Raw genomic sequence first — 25810 nt, 5'->3', positions numbered from 1 at the left:
TTTTTTTTCAGAATATGCACGCCCATGCGTTCATATTTGTTAATAGCATAAAAAACATTGTCTGTGCAATGCACGTACACTTGTTGCTTGTCTCAGAGATTTATATATTGCGTTATATATTACGTTTTGGAATTAGATTCCATACTGTGGCTAGACGCACATTGTTTGAAACGTGATCCCATGCTGGATTTGGATTGAAAGCTTGTGGATAACAAAAGTGATATCTAGACACTGGAGAGTAAAGTATGTTGGGAGGGCTAGCATAAAAAAGTGAGAGACAATTTTTTTTTTCTTTTTAGAGTTGACCATTGAAGTTGCCCTTTAGGTGTAATGGCTTGTCAGAAAATTAGAGAAAGTTATAAGGAAGAGGTATATCTAATATATTTTTTAGCTTCTTTTGTGAGAAAATGGTCTAGTAGCCTCTCAGTTCTGGTCTTGGGACAAAAAGGCCATGTCATCATCATCACATATTGATGGCGTGGAGAAGGGAGGGAGATGCACGAAGCGTAAAGCGAGCAGTTGCGCCCAACATGACAGTATGAACATATCTTATGCTTATTCAAAGAGGACTCATGTCCCAATACTATTCAACTGAATTGTTATGAGATAAAAATACTGCTGAATAGCTGACAGATCCAGCTGATAAACTCAAACATAGACACATGGGTCACGGCGCATTGACACGGAAATCGCATTGTCTCGCTCAACGCCATATTTATGTGTCTGGATGCAGCTAGAATATTGTCTCGTTCTTTGGGCGGTTCACGAAATGTGTTCATGCGATGTGTATTACATGCATGCACTACTGGAAACTGAAGATTTCTTACCAAACCGACAGGATAATGCCATTTACCGACAAAAAAAAATAGTTTTTTATTTTTCCTGTCGGGGACCCGACAGAAAACTCCGACAGGCCTAGCACGACAGGGAATAAATGTTTTCCTGTCGGGCAAACTATTTTTCTGTCGGTTTGTTATTTGCCTTGTCGGTTGACCACCCACAGAAAAAATTCGTTGTCGACAGGTTTAGAATCATTTTTTTGTCGAAAGGTGACGACAAGGAAAAACAAAAACCGACAAGGAAATACATTCTCTGTCGGATGGAGAACGACAAAAAAACAGAACTTACGCCGACAGGAGAACACTTATTTTTTCCGTCGACCTTAGCCCGACAGAAAATAAAAATTTTCCATGTCGACTCTCCACCGACAGGAGAATTCAAACAAACTGACAAAAAAATAAAAATTTTCCATGTCGACTCTCCACCGACACGATAATTCAAATAGACTGACAGAAAATATGTTATTTGTAATTGCATTCACCACACCAGAAAAGAATCTTATTCACAATTCCATACTATTCAGCTAGAACACAAATATATTGCATCAATTTGTCATCATTCACATGACATACAGATTAGAAGCCCACAACTAGCATCAATAGCTACAATTAAGATGCTAATAGTTTTTGCATCCACAGCTACATAATAAGATGTCCTAGGTCTTGCATCAACAGCCACACAAATAAGATGTCCATAGGTCTTGCATCTAATATTTTTACAAAAGCAGTACTTGATTTCTCTTCCCAAAAACTGGCATCAACTACTTGGCTGCACCTTTACTATCTAAAGGTTAGCAGTGGCATGTACCAACAGCTTCTACAAACACAAAATGACATTATCAGATTGTGATGACTCCAATCTTCATGCATGGTTTCCACAATGGCGGTCCACTATTTCGAGTGCAACTCGGCGTGCGGCATTGTCTTCATCTTGGCCATCTGTGGCGTTGTCATCATTAGTTGAATCCGAGCCAACATGAGAAGAACCAGTGCCCTATATACGAGGAGAAATATTAGTTAGATTGGTAGAGGGTAGTAGTAGTAATAATTTTTCAGATGCTAATAGCAGCCAGTAGGTAAACACATTCAATTTTAGTCCAGTAGCTATGCAAGAACATGCAGTAATTATAGTAAACATATTCAGTTACAGTCCAGTAGCTATGCAAAAATAGGAAGTAGTTATAAGAGCATGATAATAGCACTGGTTAAAAATTCATTTTGAGGAAAAATCTGTAGTGATGTCAACTAAGTCCTGGTCCATGGGAACTAAACCAATGCAAATATCTACCTTACCATTAGTACTCAATTAATTCAATTTAAGTCCAGTAGCTATGCAAGAATCAAGATGAGGCCACTTCCTCACTGGTGCACTGCATGTTGCCATTCTGAATACCACATCAAAATTATAGTCATATATAGTTGTGAAAATGCAAAAAAGAGAGGAGCTAATCAGCTGGCCAGGTAAACTAAGAGAAAAGATAATAAGTGGGGCTAGCTATACTCACAATTGCTTGCGCTGCTGCTGCTGATGCCTCTGGAATTTCATGTTCCAGTCCTAAGCGTCGATAAAGTGCCTGAACAAATTAAACATTTCAGATTTTTGAAAAATGGTTGCCACTGGAAAAAACTATCAGCACACATACATACCTTTGTCCAATCTATAGCAACTTTGCCTTGCTGCATGGCGTCATCCTTCTCTTTATGTAGCTTTGCATTTTCTCGTCGTAGTTCTGCATTTTCTTTGGCCAACATTCGCACGGAAATGGTATTTGATTGACTCACATTATTCTCCTTTGCAGCTGCTCGGACATCAGCTGCCCTAACAGCGCCAAATCCTATAGCAAAGCGCCCATGGGTGGACAAACCACCTGACACGTCGTACAACACCTTTGCATTCAACTCTTTCTCATGTTCAGGACCTTGCCCTTGTTCCACATCTTCCATATCCTGATGCTCTCCATGCTCCCCATCATCTTAGTTGGTAGTTTACTCACGAGTCACCGCTTGGTATAAGAGCCACTCGGCCAGTTAGTGGAAGTGGTTTTAATTTGGTTCTCTTCCCCGGCGTCCTTCCTCGTTTTTTAGGAGGTTCTACTTCGTGAGGGCTAGCAGGTCTAGTCCTTTGTGAGCCATCAGTAGTGGTTGTTCCTTGAGATGCACTTGTTTGGGTGGTTGTTCCTTCAGAAGTGTCATGCCTCCTAGGAAGTCGATTTCTACGTGCATGACAAATTCCACGAGCCATCTGCAAAGGAACAGTGAATTAGAATATTGTATTCAATAAGTATACATGAACACAAAAACTGAACAAATGTATGCAATATTAAAAGTAAAACATAGTAGCTGCAGTTCGGAGTTTAATATTAAAAGTAAAATACAGTAGCTGCAGTTCAGATTTAATAATAAAAGTGTAGATGTAATATTAAAAGTAAAACGCCAAATTCAGATTTAGAGCCACCAAGTTCAGATTACATAACACTCAGTTCAGATCTAATATCAAAATAAGATACATTGTATCCTAGTGATAAACCATAGTATTACAGCACTAAAAATTCATGAGCAAAAATTCAATAATCATCTTGATCATCAGTCTCTTTGTCTGATTCATCCTCTTCCTCTGTAGTGTTACCCTCTTCATCAGTAGCTTCTTCATCATACTCCTCATCCTCAACCGTGGCTTTCTCTATTGTCTCCAAGTCTGCCACATCAGTAATCTCATCTGAGCTCATAGATACTAAAGAATCCAATGCTTCCCCCAAATCAATAATAAAGGTACCATCCAATCCATCTTCTTGATAGACATCATGTATTATATGTTCAGAACTCGTGGAGTCATCATTTGCACCATTTAGAGGTACACATCCATGAGGAGCAACTTGGTTGACAACCCACCATTGAGATAAATTCTTATCCTTACATGGGTAAGATAGATAATAAACTTGAGTAACTTGACTAGCCATCACAAATGGGTCAAAACTTTTCAACCTTAATGCATGCTTGACCTCAACTAAGCCTAAATCTTCTGTACGCCTCAATCCATTAGGTGTTGGATCAAACCAGCGACAATAAAATAAAACTAATTCTAGTTTCGAACAGCCTTCCCATTCGATTTTTATGATATCTTCTATGACACCATAATACTCAAGGGCATTGTTGTTTTCATCATAGGAAGTAACACAAACACCAGTATTGATGGTTGTTAACCCAGGTCTTCCCCTCTCATATTTCTCTGAACGGAATCTATATCCATTAACATCGTAACAACCATAGGAGGTAACTTGAGTGGAGAAACCATAAGATAACTGGGATAGAACATTGTGAATGCTAACTGATTTCATGCACTGAAACAAAGAAAAATCTAAGTTAAACATTTTAGCATTCTTTATTATTCAATAAAAACAAATTGATAGATAAGAGTATTACTTTCTGTTTAAACCAAACAAAAAAATTTGGCCCAAACTGTTTGGCACGTGCATTTTTCCAACCATTTAATCTCAAATCACGAAGTTGCTGTTCAGTGGGATCAGATCGGCTCTTCCACTGCTCTTTATCAAATTGTCTACAAGTAGAAACAATACTCAACTCACATGAAAGGTCCAGGTTATTTGGGAAAACTCTACTCATGTAATTTTTATAACTTACATAAAGAAATCATCCATCTCAGGTATGTTTGTTAGTATGTACAAGAAAGCAACCTTGTACTCCTCATTTGAGAGGCTACGAATAACCCTTGGGCTGATGCATCGACCCGAGCATTTAAAAATTTCAAGGTCAGATGTAGCTTCAAATGTAGATGAGCCATCATCATATCGTGGCATCTTGTTTCTAATAGAAGGTGCAGTGGATTTGAAATATAGAGTAAGAAAATTTGTAGCCTCTTCAACTAGAAATGCCTAAGCAATAGCAGCCTCAACATGTGCCTTATTTCTTACTTTCTTCTTAATTTTGTTGATAAACCTATGAAATAAGAGGAACAGATTACAGATAAAAAACTAATGAACCTCAATTGACATGTAGATATGTTTTAGATTTACCTCTCATATGGATACATCCAACGGGCTAGAACTGGCCCTCCCAATCGTGCCTCATAAGGCAGATGGATGATTAGATGTTGCATAACATTGAAGAATCCAGGAGGGAATATCTTCTCTAATTTGCAAAGAAGAACTACAACATTCTGTTCTAAAGAGTGAACAACATCTTTACTAAGTTCTTTGGCACACAATTGTCGATAGAAGTAACTAAGCTCAGCCAAAGAGCGCCATACATTATCTGGTACAAATCCACGGAACACAACTGCAAGCAATCTTTCAATAAAGATGTGGTAGTCGTGACTTTTTACGCCAAGAATCCTCTTATTTTCCATATCCACACCACGCCTAATGTTGGCTGCATATGCATCAGGAAACTTCAATTCTTTAAACCATTGGAGAATGGTTGGCTTGTCCTCTTTGGCAATGCAGAATGGAGCTCTAGGCCTGTCCCACTTCCCATTGTTCTTTTGGACCAAATTTAGCGAAGGCCGGTTACAAATCATAGCTAAATCTAGCCTAGCTTTGACATTATCTTTTGTCTTACTAGCTATGTCAAAGCATGTGTTCCATATGGCTTCACTCACATTCTTTTCATTATGCATCACATCAATATTATGTGGAAGAAGTAACTTGGAGAAATATGGAAGCTGTCTAAAGCAAAGTACATGTGTCCAATTGTGCAATTTACCAAAGGACTTGTCACCTGCAAGTCTAGTTGCATTGGCCTGGAGTTCATCCCCTGTCAACCTCCTAGGTGGCTCATCCAACACTGTTGTGTTCTTACGAAATGCATTAGCTTGTTGCCTAAACACATGGTCTGTAGGCAAGACGCGCCTATGACGGTCAAACCAACAAGCCTTATGACCATTCTTTAGTAGGAAACCCATGCAGCCATATCCATACGGGCATGACAATCTACCATGGGTGCTCCATCCAGCAAAGTCTCCATATGCCATGAAGTCATGTACGGACCAAAGGTATGCTGCCTTCATTTTGAAACTACGCTTTGTCGAAGCATCGATTGTGTCAACCCCTTCCCACAATGTTTGAAGTTCATCAACTAAGGGCTGCATTAGAACATTCAACTTTTTACCAGGATGCTTAGGGCCAGGAACAATAAGGGCAAGAAATATATACTCTGGCCTTAAGAGTGTGCCAGGAGGCAGATTTAATGGCGTCACAAAGACTGGCCAGCATGAGTACGGGGCAGCATTTATACTAAATGGTGTGAAACCATCGGTTGATAAAGCAAGCCGCACATTTCTTCTATCCTTTGAAAACTCTGGAAAGTCTCGATCAAATTGCTACCAAGCTTCTCCATCACAAGGGTGCACCATCTTACCAGATGTTGATGGACTAGGTGACCGCATTAGCTTGGCTGTATCCACATGTGCATACAACCTTTGCAGCCTATCTTTGATGGGTAGGTACCGTAGAACTTTGCGTGGAACCTTTTTTCGCCGACCTTCGACATACCGGTTTTCACCACAAACATCACATTTCTCCTTACTTGCATTCTCTTTGTAGAAGAGCATGCAATTGTTATAACAAACATCAATTTTCACATACGACATACCAAGACCCTCTAGTAGTTTCTTTGATTGGTAGAAGTCATTAGGCAAATTAGAATCTGGAGGAAGAAGTTCATGTATTATGCCCATTATATCATCATATTATGCAATTGACATGTTATGTCGTGACTTCACGGCAAGCAAGCGAGCAACAGCAGATAACCTAGAGTGTGTGGTCTTGTCATGCACCAACTCACTCGCACTATCAACCATCCTATAATAAGCTTTGGCAAATGGTGTCGATTGTTCATCTACTATAGGTGGATTATCCCCAGCTAGATCAATCAGCATTCGATCCATTCGATCAACCTCATCAAAACCCTCCCCGTTTGCAATGCTATCACCTTCATGATGCCTAATATGACTCTCCCCATGCTCCGTCCATGTTTCATAACCCTCCCTAAAACCATGCTTGCACAAGTGTATCGCTACAATATCCTTTTTGAGACCGAAATAGTTTCGGCACATGGCACAAGGACACTTGATGGTGTCATTCTTAGCTACATCCATATTGGAAAATGCATGGTCCAAGAATTTAGTGGTTTCATCCATCCATTCACTAGAGGGTGCTTTACCACGCTGCCAGCCACTATACATCCAAGTGCAGTCTGACATATTAACTAGCTGTATTTGAAATATTATAATTATTAGTCATAACATTGTTTTTATCTTGTAGTGTTTTAAAAACAGGACAAACACAGAAAGAGAAACAAAGCATAACACTTCCAGTGACCAACAAAATCAAGAATTTAATATTTGCCAAAAAAATTTGTAGGAATACCATTCTTTCACAGCAAAGATTAAAGTATTACTCAACCAAGTGAAAGAAAAATGCTCCAGTATGGGACCCTTGTTCTTATAAAATAGTATCTTTGTGAAAAAGAAAATGCTACACCAATATGGACACCCAAGAGCATTTCCATAAATCACATGGTAGGCATACAGATTATAACATTTCATTACTTGAATGCAACAAAAGATGAAAAAAGGGATAACTAGCTTAGCTTTCAGTTTCTTGGTTCAACCATTCCATCAGACATGGGAATAAATACAAATTGATAAGCAAATTAAGCATAACACATGGAGAAAGAAACAAGATTTACCTTCCAGGAGGAAAGAGAAAGCTGCTCCGGCTCCTTCGTTGTAGGTTACTCGCACTCCTTGTCGTGGCCTCCTCCACCTACGCCTCTATCATGAGGTCCTTCAGCTGCGGGCTCCTCCAGCTGCAGATTTCCCGTCGCCTCCACCTAGGTCTCCATCATTGGATCCTCCCACAGCCAATCTGTGACCACACACACCTCCAACATCAGATCTGGGCATTAGCAACTTGGGGGTGGGATTGAGGCAACCATAACAGGGGTACAGAGAAGAGGGCAATACCTCGGGTGCGAGCAACAGGTGGAGAATGCCGCCGGGTCGTGTGGTAGCTGAGGGAGGAAACGTCGTCGGTCCCCAAGGCAAGCCGCGCGAGGAGCCGAGGAGGTATGGCCGCGTCGCGAGAATGGTCCACGCCAGACGAGACGAGCGACGGGAGAAGGTCCAGCGGGGGAGGGCGGCCTCCGTGTGGTGGAGGGTCGCGAGGGGAAGCTGGCGGCGCGAGGGGAAGCGACGCCGTGCGGGGGAGATGCGAGGGGAAGCGGCGCGCGGGCTGTGTGGCGGCGCACGGATGACTCGCGCTCAATCCCGAACTGGGGCTAGGTCAAGATGCGGGTTGGAGGGGTTTTGGGTTTTTTTATTTCTTTTTGCTGAGAGTTGAGTCACAGGCTTGTGGGCCTTCTCTTTGGGTTTGGCGCGCTGAAGCCCTTTGGCTTCCCGCCAGATATTTGGATTGGCGGCAATTCTACACAAAAAGTATTTTTCCTGATATTTCAAGAGAGTTGGGCCACTGTAATTTGACTTACAAGATCATAATGATTAGTGGAACCCTAATTTGGATATATGTACCAAGCCTCCGGCGACGGGCCTCCGCTTCGCTTCGTCAGAAGTCGGCCTTTATAATGTGCAACTTAATTTAGAAACGTAATTAACAAATTCCCTGTGTGTTACGACAAATACCGACAGAAAAAACGTACCCCGACAGGAAAACACATACATTTCTTGTGTGTTATTTATTTTTCTGTCAGTAACGTGTGCACCGACAGGTAATTGTCTGTTTCTTTGTCGGTATCCTAATTTTTCTGTCGGTTGTCTAAACCCGACACAATAATTGTATTTGTTCTGTCGGTCTTGTTTATACCGACAGGAAATTTTCAGTTTCCAGTAGTGATGTAATGCCATGCCAGAGTCCTTTTCTAAAAGAAATGCCACGCCAGAGTATGAGCGGATGATTCTGATCACAATCCATGCGAGGCCAATGTGCGGGGTTCCCCTGTTCCACGAATCCAGGCCAACCGACTATTGCAGCCTTGACGAAAGGCACATCATAGCTATAGAATAGACTATCGACTATCGAGCCATGACCCAGAGTGAGAGCAGGACAACTGGTCTGGTCAGCTAATACAGATCGATGGAGCGATACCACGCGCACGACACGAAAATCACGAATGGTCGTCCCCTCGTCATGCCATGCCTCATGCTCCGCGAGTCTGTTTGTTCCACCAAGTGATGCTGATGCTGGTAGGGTACTAGGGTCGGCGATGCCATGCCACTATGCCACGCGTTGCTATCCCTGTTCTGATCGTATATATTCACATTCTGCTGCTAATTAAACAAGGAGTATTTGTGAGGAAAAAAATCTTTGGACATTCTGGAGGAATATCCGGACGGAAAGAGACGATCGGAATCATCAACCTCATCGAAGAAAGCCGGACGGCACGTCGATCGGCCCCAAGCGCTAGCTGCAACCGCCCGCGCGTCGCACGCACGTCACCCATTGCCCGCGCACAGTTTGGTGCGCCGTACTCGTACATGACGCGAGATTTTGGTACGAGGCGAGCGGATAAAGGCGAGCGCGGGCGGAGACGACGGCAGTTCGCCGGGTGACCGGGACGTGACGCCGGCGGCTCCTCCTCGCCTCCAACGGTTAATGTGGATCGCCGTTGACGGGATTGTCTCGTTGCGTCGGGAGTCAACAGTCGTCTTCATTCGATGCATTCTACGTACTGTACGCGTATGAACCGGCGGCAAGCGAAGGGGCGGCCATGTGGCAAATGCGTTTCCACGCCGACCTTGGTTAAGAACCACGTCGTGCGCTCAGGATTGGCCTATGCCCATTGACCAGAACGGGGACATATCATTTGATCGATCCTGGCCTGGACCGCCACCCCCACCAGGAAAACCATCAGCAAGGTAAGTTAACAGAAAAATTAACTAGCTGACTGCATTACGTCAAGCAAACAACTATGTAAATCTTAAAAAAGAAAAGAAAAGAAGAAGACATCCCTAGACCTTGTTTATTAGTTCCCAACATATTTTTCGTCACATCAAATCTTACGACACATGTATGGAGCATTAAAAATAACTAATTACTGTAACACTCTGGTGTTAAGCAAACTAAAACGTGACATGTCATCATATGCACCGGCATTTCATCTGAGTTGATAACCTGGATATGCATTCAATAAAAACAAGTTTAAATTTTATGCTTGTGCTTAGTGGATAAGGTATGTTTAAGTTTAAAACCCTTGGGTGAAAGTTTTCCGAGAGCTTAAGGGGGGAAAAACCCTAATTTTAAAACCCTAGATTTGCCCCTTTTTGTGCAATTCAAAAACCAAGCAAAATTTGAAGTTGAGTTCAAAAGAAAAGTTGTAGATCTTGTCAATATGTACAACTTTGGTGTTTTGAGTTTTTGAAGTTTCAATACAAAATTCAAAGTAATTTTGAAAATACAGATTTCCGGAAAGTGTCCCCTTTTCCAATTTGTATCTCCAATTCAAAATCTATTTGGAATTTTGAAAAGTGACCAACATGAAAGTTGTAGAGCTCAAAAAGTTGAACAACTTTCATGTTGGGAGTTTTTCAAGTTGTTATGCAAAATCAAAAGTAATTTTGGAAACCCTGTCTTGTCCCCAATTCAAAAATTTGAATTTCTTTGAATTGAGTTTGAACTTCAAAACTGTTTTGGCAAATTCACTAGTTTCTACTCAAAATTGGCTTTGGTCACCAAAACATGTTTTGTAGCTCACAAATTTTTGCACAACTTTTGTTTTGGTGAAAAATTGGCTTTAGTTCAAACTTTGGCCGATTTTTGCAAAGGGACAGAATGGGGAGGATATGGACGTCTACAGTAGCCCGGTGTGCATCTCGGCGCCCTGTCCAGCGCGGCCACCGCCCGCGCAGCGCCGCCTGCATGCGTGCAAGCACGCAGCTGCTTGCTGCCAGAGCCGCCAGGCGACGTGGACGCCCTGGCCTCGCTCCTTCCTCCACTTGAGCACCAACGTGGACGACGCTGCTCAACCTCACTGTCCACGGCCGAAGGAACCCGACATCTTCCCCTCTGAAATTGACCGTGCTCGATCCCTCTCACACCAAATTGAGCAGTTCTTTAAGTCCGCCACCTCCTTGCGAACCCAGCGCTTTCCCGAGCTCTCTCTCTAACCCTCTCAATCGCCGGGACATCTCCATCTTCTCCAACTCCGGCCAGAACTGCCGCCGTGGAGCTCTTCCCGTGGCCACGGTGTTCTAGCCGGTATCATGCTTCTCTGGCAGCTGTTTTAAATTCTATTCGTGTTCTAGTAACTCATGCGCTCGCTCTTTCGCTTTGGGCGCGAACAGGCTCGCCGGAACGAGCTCGCCGGAGCCGGAGCGCCCGCCCGACCACACGGCCAACGACGCCAGAGCTTTCTACTGCTTCTCCCGCCGTGGTGACGTGAGCATCGTGTTCCCTAAACCTCCTTGAAGCTCCCGGTTCCATTTGTTTACGCTCTACCGAGCCCTAGTGGCCGGTTCGCGGCCGGCCATGGCAGCCGCCCGCCTTTCGCGTAGCCAAGGTAGAAGAGGGAGGGTAGAGCGTGAGTCCAAGGTGTCCACAGGGTCGCGGAGTCGAGGTGAAGCCGATGCGCACGCGCACTCCGGCTGAAACCCTCGCCAGCGACGGCCGGAGCCGTGGCCGAACCGCCGTGCGCGGTGAGGACGCAGCTGACAGATGGGGTCGCGTCAGCGTCCCGCAGAGAGAGGACCTGACGAGCGGGACCCGCTCGTCGGTGACCTCGCGCAGGGGGAGCAGCGCACGCGCAGCGTCCGCGCGGGCCGAGCTGGAGTGGGCCGGCCTGCGGGCCGAATTCCGGCCACTCGCTGCAGTGTTTTCTTTTTCTTTTTATGCAGTTTTTGTTTTATATTTGAATTTGTGTAATAAATCTTGTGTAGATCCAAAAATCATGGAAATTTTTGTGTAGATTCTATAAAATAAGTAGGACACAGGAAAAATATTAGAGTTTATTTTCTGATAGTTTGCATGTATATATAAATTGCCTCTGTTTATTAATAAATAAATCTTCCATGAATTTTAATAATTTATGGGTATATCCAAAAATCATGAGATTTGACATGTGAACTTGTGTTACTGTTATCTAGCTTCAGGAGTAATTTCAACTCTTTTTGATAAAGTATGATTTGTTCCATAATAAAGCTATTTAAAAGGATTATAAAATAAATAGAAATAATTAATCCCTTTAGGATTTGAGTGATATTTTGGATTGATTGACAACCAGTGGTTACTTGGCATGATATGCTCCCTGGTTATGGATTATTTCCTATGAATGATCTTTGTTATCTAATGACTACACAACCTTGCTTAATGAAGATGATAAAACTTGCTTAGTAGTAATCTATGCTTTGATAGCTAAGTCAGTTGTTTCTATACCGTGAAGGTAAGTTGTACTCGAGGTAGTCATGTTTGTTGTTATTATCCAAGAACATGTAACCTGTCTTTATCATGCTATGAGTATCTCATTAATCATGCATATGCACCTCTACGTGTAGACTACGCTCCGGAGGAATCTAATCCTCAGTGGGTTGCTTCCGAGTTTGTGGATCCATCTGGTTCTGCTGAGTTGTCGGACTTCCCTTCCGGCCAAGGCAAGCCCCGGACATTAAACCCTATCCTTGTATTTTCATAAAGTTATTTATATCACTTGAGTTAATATGATGCATTAGGTGAGTAGGAGTTGAGTGAATCCTATTTGTTGCATTAACTACCTTGATGATTCTTATATTAACCTTGATACTTGTTTTATGAAAATACTTAGTATGCTTAGCCCTGCCTATTAGATAGGTTTTAAAATGAGAAAGTTTGAAGGGTTGTTGTGGAATACTTTTATGGTTAATAATGTTTAAACTTGAGACCGGTCGGTGGACTTGCTTTAAGAATGGAGTCTTAAAGTAGCGTCTCCAACTGTGTCGATTAAGGACCGTTCCGTTGGTGGCCTGCTGTGATTGAGACCTTTGAGTACAGCCCACATGCGATGGTAAGCCTTACCTATAGCTATTCCGATACTTGAGAACGGCTAACCGCGTACTGGGAGTGGAGAGATGGCGAGAGTAGCGTGTACCCACCTTACGGATCTGAGATGACCGGGAAACATCTAGATTGGCTGTAGGATGGTGGTGTACTGTACTCTCGGGTGACGCTGGACCCGTTCTTGTATGGGAGGATCTATAGAAACAGGTTGACATATGCAAGATTAAGTTCTACATATGTCGTGTGGTACTGAATCCCCAGCTGGGTTTAATCGATTCGAATCGCCGTGTTTCCTCGGTTATGGAGCCTCAATCCTCACCCCATCATCGTAGTAATAAATGAATCTTTGGTATAAGAAAGATGTGGTTTGCTTATGAAAGTTTGATAATAATTTTGGTTCGTCATAAATGATGATCTTGAGTTAAAACTTGAATGTAGGTTTTACTCTTAGTAAGCTTTTATGCAAAAGAAATGTCTTGATCTTGCTAAAGCCTTACTTTGAATCCTTATAGCCTGCATACCTGAGTCTTCACCTCTTTTCTAGTCGGTTAAGTCTTGTTGAGTACTTCTGTACTCAGGGTTTATTAACCCCTGTTGCAGGTGAACCCTTTGATAATCCTTTTGATGGTCGTTGTTTCTTCACTCTTGTGGAGGAGAGTGATGATCATGAATCTGATGTGTGACCTTGGGCAAGTAAAGCAAGTTGTGTGACTAATGGTTTATGTAATATAAAGTTCCGAACCTTTTATGTACTAAATCCTTATGGCTTGTAACCTTTGGACTTAAGTTTCAATCTATGTTATGTAACCTTTCCGCTTTTACTCTGATTTATCTTATCTATGAAATGTTGTAATACTGTAATGCTTAATGAGGGAATTCCTGGAAAGAATGTAACGTGGATGATTCGGGTTTCCCGATGACACCCGACAGACTTCTTGAATCATTTGGAACTCATGCACGCCGATCAGAAGTCTTTGGGACAATGATGGGTGCATGTGGGCCACTTAATTTAGGAGGTTCTGCCACAATTACACACCTGTAATTTGCGAGACGTAAATCTAAAAATTTTTACAATTTTTTAACTAAATAATGCCCAATTACAAAGAGCTTTTCAACACCGACGGACGAGCATTACTAGGAACTTGTTTAGTTATAAAATTTTTTTAGATTTGGTACTGTAGCATTTTTTTTGTTTTTACTTGACAAATATTATCTAATCATGAAAAGTTTTTAGTTTTTTTTTGATAAACTAAACAAGACCTAGACGTGGTTTTGGTCAAGCAGCAACTGAAAACCATCGGACGTACTGTATGTATGGACGAGCAAATCTTTAATCTTTAAATAAATAAAAGATTAGAAAAAAGCGAGACAAAAGGAGCAGATGGTGGGACACCACTAGGCTGCTACGTGTACAACAAGTCATTCTTCCCCAAATCAGCCTCACTGTTGCAAAGGTTCGGAGCACCCCGCACTACGCTTGCTCTCCGTCTCGCACATTCCATTTCGGCATTTCGAACCAAAACCCTCTCTCCTCTTGCCTCCACCTCGGATCAAATCGCCACCGAAAATTCCCCCAAAAAATAACGAGCACTTGTTCTTCATCAGAGTTAACGCGGCAGAACCCTAGCGCGGCGTTCCTCCGACGACTCACCACCTCCCGCCCACTCACCCACCACCCCATGGCGGCCAACCCCTCCATCGGCGCTGACGTCCCCGCGGCCCCGGCGGCGGTGCGGCTCTCGTCGGCGGCGCAGGCGGCCGCGATCCAGCCCTCCTCCCCGCGCTTCTTCTTCTCCTCGCTGGCCGGGACCAACCCGGCCTCCCCGCACCGGCGCATCGCCATCGCCGTCGATCTCTCCGACGAGTCCGCCTTCGCCGTCAAGTGGGCCGTGCAGAACTACCTCCGCCCCGGGGACGCCGTCGTGCTGCTCCACGTGCGCCCCACCTCCGTGCTCTACGGCGCCGACTGGGGCTCCATCCCGGTCTCCGTCGCTGACGAGGCTGACGCGGCCGAGGACGCCGCCGCCGCCGCCGTCGAGGGCGGGCCCTCCGAGGAGGAGCTGCAGAAGAAGCGGGAGGAGGACTACGACGCCTTCACCTCCACCAAGGCGCAAGACCTCGCGCAGCCGCTGGTCGACGCCCAGATCCCCTTCAAGATCCACGTCGTCAAGGACCACGACATGAAGGAGCGCCTCTGCCTCGAGGCGGAGCGCCTTGGCCTCTCCGCTATGATCATGGGGAGCCGCGGTTTCGGGGCATCCCGGAAAGGTGGCAAGGGGAGGCTTGGGAGTGTCAGTGATTACTGCGTACACCACTGTGTATGCCCCGTTGTGGTTGTTCGCTACCCTGATGATGCTGCAGGTGCCGGTGGAGATGCAGCAGGGGCGACAGATGAGTTGCACACTGTACCAGAGGACGAACCTGTTTATCACGATGCGCCTGAGGTGCAGAAAGGTTTGCCTCTTTTCTTTTCTTATAACTCTATATGTTTTCACTTTAATAATGCTGATTGACTATTTTGCAGTGAAGTGTTTTATGCAACGATTGAGTATTTAACTTTCTGATACGGAAGACAAATGTTAGTACAGTATAGTTGATACAATAAGGAATTTCCTTCAGTTATTTCATTATTTGTTAACCTTTGGTCTCTTGTAAAAAGTTCTAGCGTCAACAACAAGCCTGATAGCGCGCTGTGTTTCATGGTACTACTGTCCTCAGGCTTATTTAAAGACTCATAAATCTTTTTGGCCAGGCAAATTAGTTTATGTTAAATCAATTAACTTGCTTCAGGCTCTTGTAAACTGTTAAGAATACTGATAGTTTTTAACGCTACATTTTGCCTGTTCTCTTAGAATTGTACCAGGACAATACCATCGCAGTGGCAAATCTACAAGTGTACATGATAGTATGGTGAAGATACATCTGCTTCTGCAGACTGCATATCTTCACTGTTAATATTGCTTTTTTATTCCTTGTTCAATGCAAGAATCTGCAATGCAATATTCCTGTGTATTTTGCTATAAAATGCCACTGTGCTTAGTTGGTTATGCTGGATAGTGTACATTGAAACATTGAGGAAATATTTGCTCGGATATGATTTTAATGTGTTTAGAGTAAGCACAAGAAATTTATATTCAAGAGAACAACAATTTTGCAGATATTTAGCAAACACTGAACCTTGCCAATCAGAATTATAATGTCAATACCTATATTATTAGTTGCACATGTGGCAGGGCAGCAGGAGTTGGGGGTGTTACATCTCTAGTTACTTTTTATTCATGAGTGGATAGGCTGATTGATAAATCACTATTTTATTTTAATTTTCTAATAGTTCAATACTCGCTGTAGAAGTTTATCATAAATCTAAATGGTAGACTATGCTTTCCAGTTGAATAAATAGGGAAAATTTGCATCATCGGACATGATTTTTAGCTACAGTGGCTCAGATGCTTTGCCAAAGTTTCACATAGCTACTTAGCTTGTTTTGCAATGTAATCAAAGTAGTTCAAAACTGCTGGCTTAAAATTAGTCTGTCTTTTTCTTAGGTCTAATCTGTCACACATTTAAGGTTGTCTAAAGCAGAAATTTATTCACTGCGAAGTGTTTGCTTTTTTTTGGAAGGTTTTGCCTAGGGACACAGAGATTTAAAAACATCATGTACTTCAGAGATCTAGAGTGTTTTTTTTTCTAGTTAAAAACAGTGTTTAAAAGGCGATTAGGCATCCAGGCGAGTGCTGGGTCTGCCTGGACGCCTAGGTGGCACCTAGGCTGAAAACGGACCAAAACGGTCGGAAACGGAATTACAATATAGAAAAGGGAAACGGGCGGTACAGGATTTTTCTACATGTTACTGATTAAAGAGTACAAAATATGATTGTGAAACCAAATGAAAATTTTTTATGTTTGGCTAAATTCAGAAAGTGTTGGAAACAATATCATAATATAGAAAAACCGTTTTCATCCTCGCCTAGGTGACAAGTTGCTTTCTTTCAAAAAAAAAAGGTGACAAGTTGCCACTGTTTCCCAAGGCGAGCTGGGTATGCCTGGACGCCTAGGCGAAGCCTTTTGAAACACTGGTTAAAAGTTGATTGTCTGCCTCTCTGATCCTTTATGCATCTGGAGTATTTGTGTCACTTCTATGGTGACAAGGGTCCTTCGTATCGCTACTGCCATGCTATTATCATCTCTTATTGCCTTGGTGTTAGTACTCTGTTACTTTCATCCTCTCATGTTGTTACTTCTCCCCAGTTGCATTAAATGAGAACCGACATTATCATTAAACCACTTCATACTACAGATCATTCACATATTTTTGATTGAAGCATACCATTTTATCATCTTATTTTTCATTTCTAAGTAACCATGTTGTGGATATAGTTACTGTTGTCTGCTAGCTCAAGAACACAAGCTATTCTTCTTACTTGGAAGTTGTTTGGAACAAATGGATCTGGACTAGGGCCTTATTGGTTTGTTGGCCCTGTTGTCAGTCACCATTTTTTTTCTTCTTAGCTTGTGGGCAACATGTGACAGTAGGTACAGGGAGTTTAACACGTTGTCCTTGGTTGCAGAAAATTGTAGCAAAAGATTAAAAAAACCCAAGACAGGGATAATTTCCCTACACGATTGAACTGTACGATGTACTAGGTCCTTTAGTTTGGTATAGAATTGTCCTACTGGTTTCTGAGTGTTGTCAACTTACTGATGATAGTTTAAGATACAAAAATGCTTTGGTCCTTGTGTATATCTATTTGTTGTTCGCATGCAGTTTTCCATCAGAGGATAAAACACATTTCATATGCAATTGCCTTTTAAATATTCTTTGAGAAAAAAAATGTTGTTGCAGTAGAATACTGGTGCCTATGTTCTATGATGCCATATTTTAACTCGATTTTGCAAGAACAGTATCGCTGCATTAGCATTAGAATTGTGTTTGCTTTTGTTATTTCATCTTTTCTGATGGAGCATATATTCATTTGCTCTCATGTCTTGCATGCTGGGTGTCCTATTTGACAATTGACAAAAACATAACCAGTCACTAGCTCGTAAGCCAATCTTTGCTTTCTTGACCTCATAATCAGCCTGCTATCCAACTTTTGTAGCATGGTGCTTGCTTGATTCTGATTCCACTGTATCTGTGGATGCAGAAAACTGAGGTAATGGTCGCAAGCAGCTGAAGAACGAAGGAAAACATGAGGCTTGTAGTGAGGCGATCCTGTGTATCTGGAAGATGGGACTGGCTGTTTGTCTTTGCTTCTGTATATCAACTGGCGTATCATGATCAGCTGGCTGCTTCCCGTTTGAGTTTCATACCAGAGTCCTAGATCATCGGAGTCTTTGTTGGTTTGCTTGTGAGATGTTTATGTCGTTGACACTCGACACCATGTAGAGTACTCTTCCCGTGGGTAGAAGCTGTATTGCATATGCTTATGCTGGGGGCTGGGTTCTCCTGTCTTGTTTTGTGGAGCCGGTGATGAGCTTTATGTTCTCAAATGGTAGCTTATCTACACGCTATCATCTGCTCTATTCAGCCTATTTACTGTATTGGATACTTGTTAATGGAGAACCGCTACTTTTCTGTATTTATTACTCCTCCGGTATTGGATAGATAACTGCTTAGCTGGACAGTTTTTGCTGTTAAAAACATGCTCCACGTTTGTATTTTGTAAGACTGGTTTGTGAAGAATTTATTAGAAATAATTTTGTCAAAAGAAATGCCATTCTAGATCAGTACTCACTCTTTCTCAAATAAGTGCACATTTCGTATTTTATAAAATTTATCTAGATTTATAAAAAAATAGTATGTATATTTAATTTTTTTACTGAAAAGTACGTGGCGTGATTATTTTAATGAATTTTATTTGTTATAATAAATATAAGTATTTGGTTACGTTTGAGATTAGTTAACTCTAAAAATGCGAGTTGTGCACTTGTGTAAGCCTGGGCAAATTGCCCGATACCTATACCCGGGCCTGAATTACTCGAACCCGAGGTATCCGATCCTAAATTCGGATAATGATTTTGATTATCCAAAATTAATTTGGGTAATTTGAATAATATCCTCCGGTATCCGAACTATCTGAATTACCCAAATATTTTTCTATATCTTTGTATTTATCATGTATTGTTAGTTAAATATTAGAACTTATCAATTTATTAGAACATAATTCTCTTTGTTTGAACAAGTGATAGTAATATATTATTCTCTACAAAATGCTATTGAAATTCTATACAAATTGCTGCTGAAATTATATATAAATTGCTATTGAAATTTTGTATAGTGTGTTGTTTTTTTTGAAAATTCGGGTAAATCGGAAATACCCGAATCTGAATTATTGAGTACCCGAAATTGCGGATAGTGTTTTTTCGGGACTAATATCAAATAACAATTTTCATTACTCGATATTTAAATTATCCTAATTACCTGACCCGAAAAAATCAGGTAACCCAAATGGCCATGCTTACACTTAGGGATGAAAACGGATCGGATACGAACGGATATCACTGATATCATATTTGTTTTCATATTTTTGGTCGGATTCGGATTTGAATACGGATAATGTCAACAATGTCGGATAAGATACGATTGGATGTCGACATCATAAATATACGATTTAAGTATTCGGATACGGATACTGTGGGGGTATAAACCCCTATACCCTTACGGCTAGACTTCGGCCAGGAGGCTTGGCCCATTACGAGACGAGTTCAAGGCTTGATCCGACAACCTGGAGTTTCGCGCAAGAAAACAAGATGTGGAGATCAAGCAGGATTCTAGTCGGTTAGAATAGGAATTGATATCGAATTATCCATGGCAATTGTCGACCACCGAGCACGTTTACGTTCCCAACCACACTCGGGGACTTGTCCACCGGTCCCTACGCCGTGCTCGGGGACTGTGCCGACCACCGAGCACTATACGCTCGGGGACTGGTCGACCAGCTCACCAATTTAAGAGCTTGGGGACTGCACCGACCACCGAGCACTATACGCTCGGGGACTGGTCTACCAGCCCACCAATTTGAGAATTCGGGGACTGTACCGACCATCGAGTGTTCTATGCTCGGGGACTGGTCGATTAGTCTATTCAATTGCATACGAGCATGATATGCTCGGGGACTGGTAAATTCAATTTTTAGACCTTGCTACAAGGCTCATACTTCGCCTTCCAGCAAGCTCGAGGACTACATCGGTACGATGCATCTGGCGATGCATCTCAGTTTCAGAATTTCTTTGAGGACTTTTCTTTTGACCCTGGCACCACGTGCCTACGTCACCTACTACCAGGCTCGGGGACTAAGTGGGCACACTTCACCTTGCGGTGAATATGCTTGCTTTTTTGATGTTTATACCTTTCAAAAAAGTAAAGTGGGCACACTTCACCAGGAAAGAAATCTTTTTTAATTTAGAGCACCATGCATTCTTCGAACAACTCGCTTCTTCGATGTCAATGTTGATCAACTATCTTTTGAGTTGGTCAAAGAACTGTTGCAACTGTTTGTGCGACTTTCCCACTTATTGAAGACGTCAAGTCTCACTGATCGAAGAAGCTCAAGACGGCGTGTTACATCACAATACATGGTGCTCGGGGACTAGCTGTGGGGGTATAAACCCCTATACCCTTACGGCTAGACTTCGGCCAGGAGGCTTGGCCCATTACGAGACGAGTTCAAGGCTTGATCCGACAACCTGGAGTTTCGCGCAAGGAAACAAGATGTGGAGATCAAGCAGGATTCTAGTCGGTTAGAATAGGAATTGATATCGAATTATCCATGGCAATTGTAACCGACTAGGATTAGTTTCCAAATCTGTAACCCTGCCCTCCAGACTATATAAGGAGGGGCAAGGGACCCCCCTAGGACAGGATATTCTCTCAACACAAATCAATACAACCAGACGCAGGACGTAGGTATTACGCCAACTCGGCGGCCGAACCTGGATAAAAAGCTTGTCCGAGTCTTGCGTCACCATCGAGTTCGTAGTTTGCGCACCGTCTACCGATAAACTACTACCGTGGGTATACCCCAAGGTAGACTGCCGACCAGCTTTCGTCGACAGATACGGTATCGGATATTAAACATTCGGACTCGGATACGGACAGATCTCAACCTCTATAAATGAATTCGGTCTCGAATACGGTCGGAAAATATCCGTACTATTTTCATCCCTTGTGTTGGATATGGGAGTACACGGGGCAGTGAATATTTTCGATTTGGCGCGCCGCGCGCTCGTGCCGCTTTCCCTCCTCCCTTTTGTTTTCCCTTTTCAAAAGGGCCGCTAAAAACTCGATCCAGCATGCCTGCAGCGCAGTAACAGGAACAGGCGAGCGAAGCGAGGGGACGGCGAGGTTAGGAGAGGCATCCGCATCGGCATCCAGCAAAGGCGGCGAGCCATGGAGGAGGGCCTGGTATCGGTGGACAAGTTCTCCGGCGGCAGCCAGGCGTACTTCCTGACGCACCTCCACCAGGACCACACCCGTGGTCTCGGCGCGGCGGGCGGGTGGCGCCATGGCCCGCTCTACTGCTCCCCGACCACGGCGCGCCTCCTCCCCAGCCGCTTCCCCGGAATCGACGCCTCCCTCATCCGCCCGCTCGCTCCAGGTGCCTCTGCCTCCATCTCCCTTTCCTCTCCCTCCGGCCAGCCCCTCTCCGTCCGCGTCACCGCCATCCCCGCGCTCCACTGCCCCGGTACGTCGCCCTGCCTGATTCGCTCGTTTCACTCTTTTCTCTACACGACTGGCACGGAACTACTGATATTCGGTTGGTTTCCGTGGCCGACGCGTCCCTACGCGCAGGATCGCTCATGTACCTCTTCCGCGGAGACCTCGGATGTATGCTGTACACGGGGGATTTCCGGTGGGAGCTCGGGTGCGACAAAGCGCGGCGGGCGAAGCAGGCTTTACTGGACGCGCTCGGCGGGGATACCATTGATGTGCTCTATCTGGACAACACCTACTGCCACCCGTCACTCAACTTCCCTTCACGCCCTGTCGTCGCTGAGCATGTCAGTTTTGTTTAGACACAAGCGTGATTATAGGCCAATTTATGTCTTGTTCGCATAATGGTTTAGTTTACCACTGATGATGCCCTCGCTCGAAACATCATTTTTGGAACAATTACATCTGACATATATGACGGGTTCAATATTTTGATGATAAATTCCGTGAAGTACTGATGCCTGAATGTCACCAGAAATAAACTTCCATGCACATTGTAGAGCGTATCGTGAGTTGTCAATGGGATATTGTTACAGTTTTAATTCTGTCTGAATGTCACCAGAAATAAACTTCCATGCACATTGTAGAGTGTACCGTGAGTTGTCAATGGGATATTGTTACAGTTTAATTCTGTTGTTTGAATCTCTCGGTTCACCTTGAGCATGCATCTTGACTCATGACACAACTCATAATTAGTGTTTCCTTGAAAAGCTGTCTAGCATAGTTATTTTTTGTTGCTCAATGAAAAGTGAAATCTAATGTGCACATATTTGTTGCTTAAGCTGCAGTAGCCATCATGTCTAAATGAGTATGAATTGGGATTGATGTCCTTCTAGTGCTGCCACTGTGAACAGCCTGCAATAGAATGTCAATAGCAACATGTAAACAGACTGTCTATGCTTATGTTCATGTGTTGAATGTACTGAACTAGCCAAAATAAAAATCAATGTAGTTCATCAATCTGTGATTGTCGGTGCTTATGTTTCTTATTTTTGAAATGCAGATGGTTGATATTATTCGGGCACATCCTGATCATGAAGTTATCATTGGTGTTGACACTCTTGGAAAAGAAGACCTCTTGCTTCATATATCTAGAGCTCTACAGACGAAGGTTATAGACTTCTTTTCGCAACATACTCCATTTTATACTCCTGAGTACTGACAGAACATTGACGAGTGATGATGACTAATTTCTTTTGAGAAACAAATAGAGTAGCCATGGCTGATGCTCTGTGTTTCAATATTAACTTGCTTTTCAGATTAGTATATTCAGGCTATAACTAAGCTGAGCTGCAAACAATTGATATGCTAACTGCTAGTTTAACTGACTTCCTAAACATTACACGTCCAGCTTCCTAACTCCAGAATGTTTTCTGTCAATTTTATCATCAGATTTGGGTTTGGCCCCAGCGCCTACTGACAATACACCTTCTGGGGATTGATGAAAACCGCGAGATTTTTACCACACAGACCAGTCTGACTAGGATCCGTGCTGTTCCAAGGTATAGTGTCACCATTGATAATCTTGAAGCTCTAAACACAGTGTGCCCCACTATAGGGATCATGCCTTCTGGTATTCCTTGGCTTTGGAAGAGCAGCGAAGGAAAGGTCAAATCCAAAGGTAGATCATCACTGAAGTCTATCGGGTGCTTAGGGAGAGGTGAAGGCCTAACAGAAATGCAGTACAATCCCTTGTCACCACCAAAGCTGTTTGACAAGGATTCTTATGCTTTACCATATTCCGAGCATGCTTGCTTTTCAGAGCTGGAGGATTTTATGCATACAATGCACCCATCGACAGTCATAGGAATTGTCAGCTCATCGTTCTGCTATGTGAATCCCCGTCACCACTTCAGACATTTTTGTTTAGACAGTAATGCTAATGATGACAGGACGCCCATAAAAAACAAGTGTGGGGATAATGATAAGTTTTTTGACAGGAAACAGGAGGGGCATGCCCCTACTGAGGGTGATAATGATAAGTTAACACCAAAGAGAAGGCGAAATGGTTCTGTGAATCCAGAAGAAAGGAAGGTCAGGATCTACAGTTCAAGTCTGTATAGAAGCAGAGTTACAATGAAAAGGAGGGAGTGCTGCGGTGCAAGGATTCATGACACTGAAGAGCACATTGGTGTTGCCTGAGTTATCGCTCCCCAAGTAATGTTATGCTTTTGTAAATATTAACAGCTGGATGGTGGAAGGCTTGAAGCAATGAGATGGGATATGTTGTTCAAAGCCCAAAGTTAGCAGGTTGCTGGCCAGGAATCAAGATGCAGAATCTGCTATCTGTTCCTTAGAACCCTGTTGTGCTAGCAAGTGTCATTCCTGTTGTGATGCTGTTCAGTAGTTAGATTGCTGAAAGTTTGTATGCTTGTTAGTTGCTTCTGATACATTTCTTTTTTCCTTATCAGCTATTGATAAGTTTAATTATGGCCTATTAAACATCCCTGATGACTGGAATCTGATAAAAAAAACTGTTCTGTTCAGTTTCTTGGTGAGCCGGCCATGATCTATGCACATGCTTTCTGTGGACCTGATTGGTAAGGAGTCTAGATCTTTGCACAGGCCTAGCCCATGCCGCTCAACGCTCTAAGTCGACTTTATTCTCAGCGATTGAACAAGGAAATCCACCAAAACCTGATGTATCCAGAATTCTAAAAGAGAAAACGCCTTTAGTGGACCTGATTTGTATGTGGCCCTAGTCCTGGTACAGGCCCATTACACTAGGTCCAAATGAGATTGCGGAGTCAAAATTCAAAAAGAATTCGGATCAAAACAAGGCCTTAGGTAATTTAGGGTCGGATTTTATCCATAGCTTATCTGCTTTTGTCTCCTTCCATGGTGAGCGGTGCTGGTGAGTGCGTGGTGCTCGGTGACGGCAAAGGTTGTCTCCGATCCTAGAGTTGTCTCCGACGTGTGTATATTTATGTTAGAATGTCCTAGAGCAACTGAATTGCAAAAGACAATCAGTTCACCCGTCGACTGATGGACAATAGAACCCGTGGTAGGCTGCCGTCTCGTCAACCGCCGAATCCACCGCACACTAGGCAATCGCAAATGGCTCCACACTGTGGGCAAGAACTTTCGGCACCACCTTTCTGCAGCTAACAACACATGCTATATCTTTGATTTGAACATTCCGATCGTCCCTTTCTATGTAAGCACCAGGTCAGCACGGTGCACGGGAAAAAGAAAAGAGGAGATGCTTGATGCTTCCGTCACATCGTCAGGAATCTCTTCTTGCTTGAAAACAAGGGCACGCACCTCCAGCACAAATTCGGTGCGCTCTGCTATCATCTATAGTTTGCGAATAAGGCCTTGTTTAGTTTCAAAAAATTTTGCAAAAAAGGCACTGTAGCACTTTCGTTTGTATTTGACAAATATTGTCCAATCATGGACTAACTAGGTTCAAAAGATTCGTCTCGTCAATTCCGACCAAACTATGCAATTAGTTTTTATTTTTGTCTATATTTAATACTCCATGCATGCGTCTAAAGATTCGATGTGACGGGAAATTTAAAAAATTTTGCAAAAATTTTTTGGAACTAAACAAGGCCTAAGAATTCCTCTATTGGCATTAGTCTATATGCCGCCCTCTCTTTTGAGACCACACCACTAATGATGTCCCCAAGGTATTATGCTCGTGGATTTAATTTCGGCATAATCGATACCCTCGAGTCTGCGACCACGGTGTGGTTGCTTGTTTAGTTCGTCTAATCGTCTATGGTAAAGGTGGCGGCAGTTGTAAGTTGTTGGGTGCTTATCGTAACATGCACATGCAAGTATATGCAACGACGAATGCAGCCGCTTCAGACAAAGTGACATCAGTTGCGTTCCCGGGCACAGTGTTTTTCTACGGACGGAGTGCTCAAACCTCCTATTTCATTTGACTAAGCTCTTGTTTAGCTTGTGAAAAATTTTAGGTTTAATTACTGTAGCACTTTCGTTTGCATTTGAAAATCTTTGTTTAATTATGAACTAATTAGATTTAAAGATTTGTCTCACAAATTACATATACAAAATATGCGATTAGTTATTTTTTTATCTATATTTAATGCTCTATGTATCGTCCAAAGATTTGATGTGACGAAGAATCTTAAAATTTTTTCGATTTCTTTGGGAAATAAACAGCCTTGTTTAGTTTCGAAATCTTTTTGAATTTTGACATTGTAGTAATTTTGTTTGAATTTGTTAATTATTGTTTAACCATAAACTAACTAGACTCAAAAACTTCGGCTCGTAAATTACAGATAAATTAT

General features: G+C 42.8%; 2 protein-coding genes across 2 annotated transcripts; both read left to right on the top strand.

Moving 5' to 3' along the window:
- LOC8082367 (universal stress protein PHOS34) lies at positions 14266 to 18479 on the top strand. Its single transcript, XM_002458564.2, has 2 exons — positions 14266 to 15292; positions 17983 to 18479. Exons 1-2 carry the CDS (start codon positions 14518 to 14520, stop codon positions 17988 to 17990), a joined length of 783 nt encoding a protein of 260 aa, XP_002458609.1. The 5' UTR covers positions 14266 to 14517; the 3' UTR covers positions 17991 to 18479.
- Positions 20953 to 24037, top strand: LOC8082366 (5' exonuclease Apollo). The gene is made up of 4 exons (XM_021455757.1): positions 20953 to 21522; positions 21630 to 21838; positions 22555 to 22662; positions 22944 to 24037. The coding sequence occupies exons 1-4, from the start codon at positions 21228 to 21230 to the stop codon at positions 23691 to 23693; spliced, it is 1362 nt and encodes a 453-aa protein (XP_021311432.1). The 5' UTR covers positions 20953 to 21227; the 3' UTR covers positions 23694 to 24037.

The sequence above is a fragment of the Sorghum bicolor genome, chromosome 3, assembly GCF_000003195.3.
Source record: "Sorghum bicolor cultivar BTx623 chromosome 3, Sorghum_bicolor_NCBIv3, whole genome shotgun sequence".
NCBI lineage: Eukaryota > Viridiplantae > Streptophyta > Magnoliopsida > Poales > Poaceae > Sorghum > Sorghum bicolor.
The sequence above is the reverse complement of the archived record's forward strand: the minus strand, read 5'-3'. Positions and strand labels throughout refer to the sequence as shown.

Bases quoted from the DNA above. Each gene is read 5' to 3' on its own strand.
- LOC8082367 (XM_002458564.2), top strand. From the start codon at position 14,518: ATGGCGGCCAACCCCTCCATCGGCGCTGACGTCCCCGCGGCCCCGGCG.
- LOC8082366 (XM_021455757.1), top strand. From the start codon at position 21,228: ATGGAGGAGGGCCTGGTATCGGTGGACAAGTTCTCCGGCGGCAGCCAG. The intron at 21,523-21,629 runs GTACGTCGCCCT...CCCTACGCGCAG, and splicing joins CCCCGCGCTCCACTGCCCCG to GATCGCTCATGTACCTCTTC. The intron at 21,839-22,554 runs GTCAGTTTTGTT...TTTGAAATGCAG, and splicing joins GCCCTGTCGTCGCTGAGCAT to ATGGTTGATATTATTCGGGC.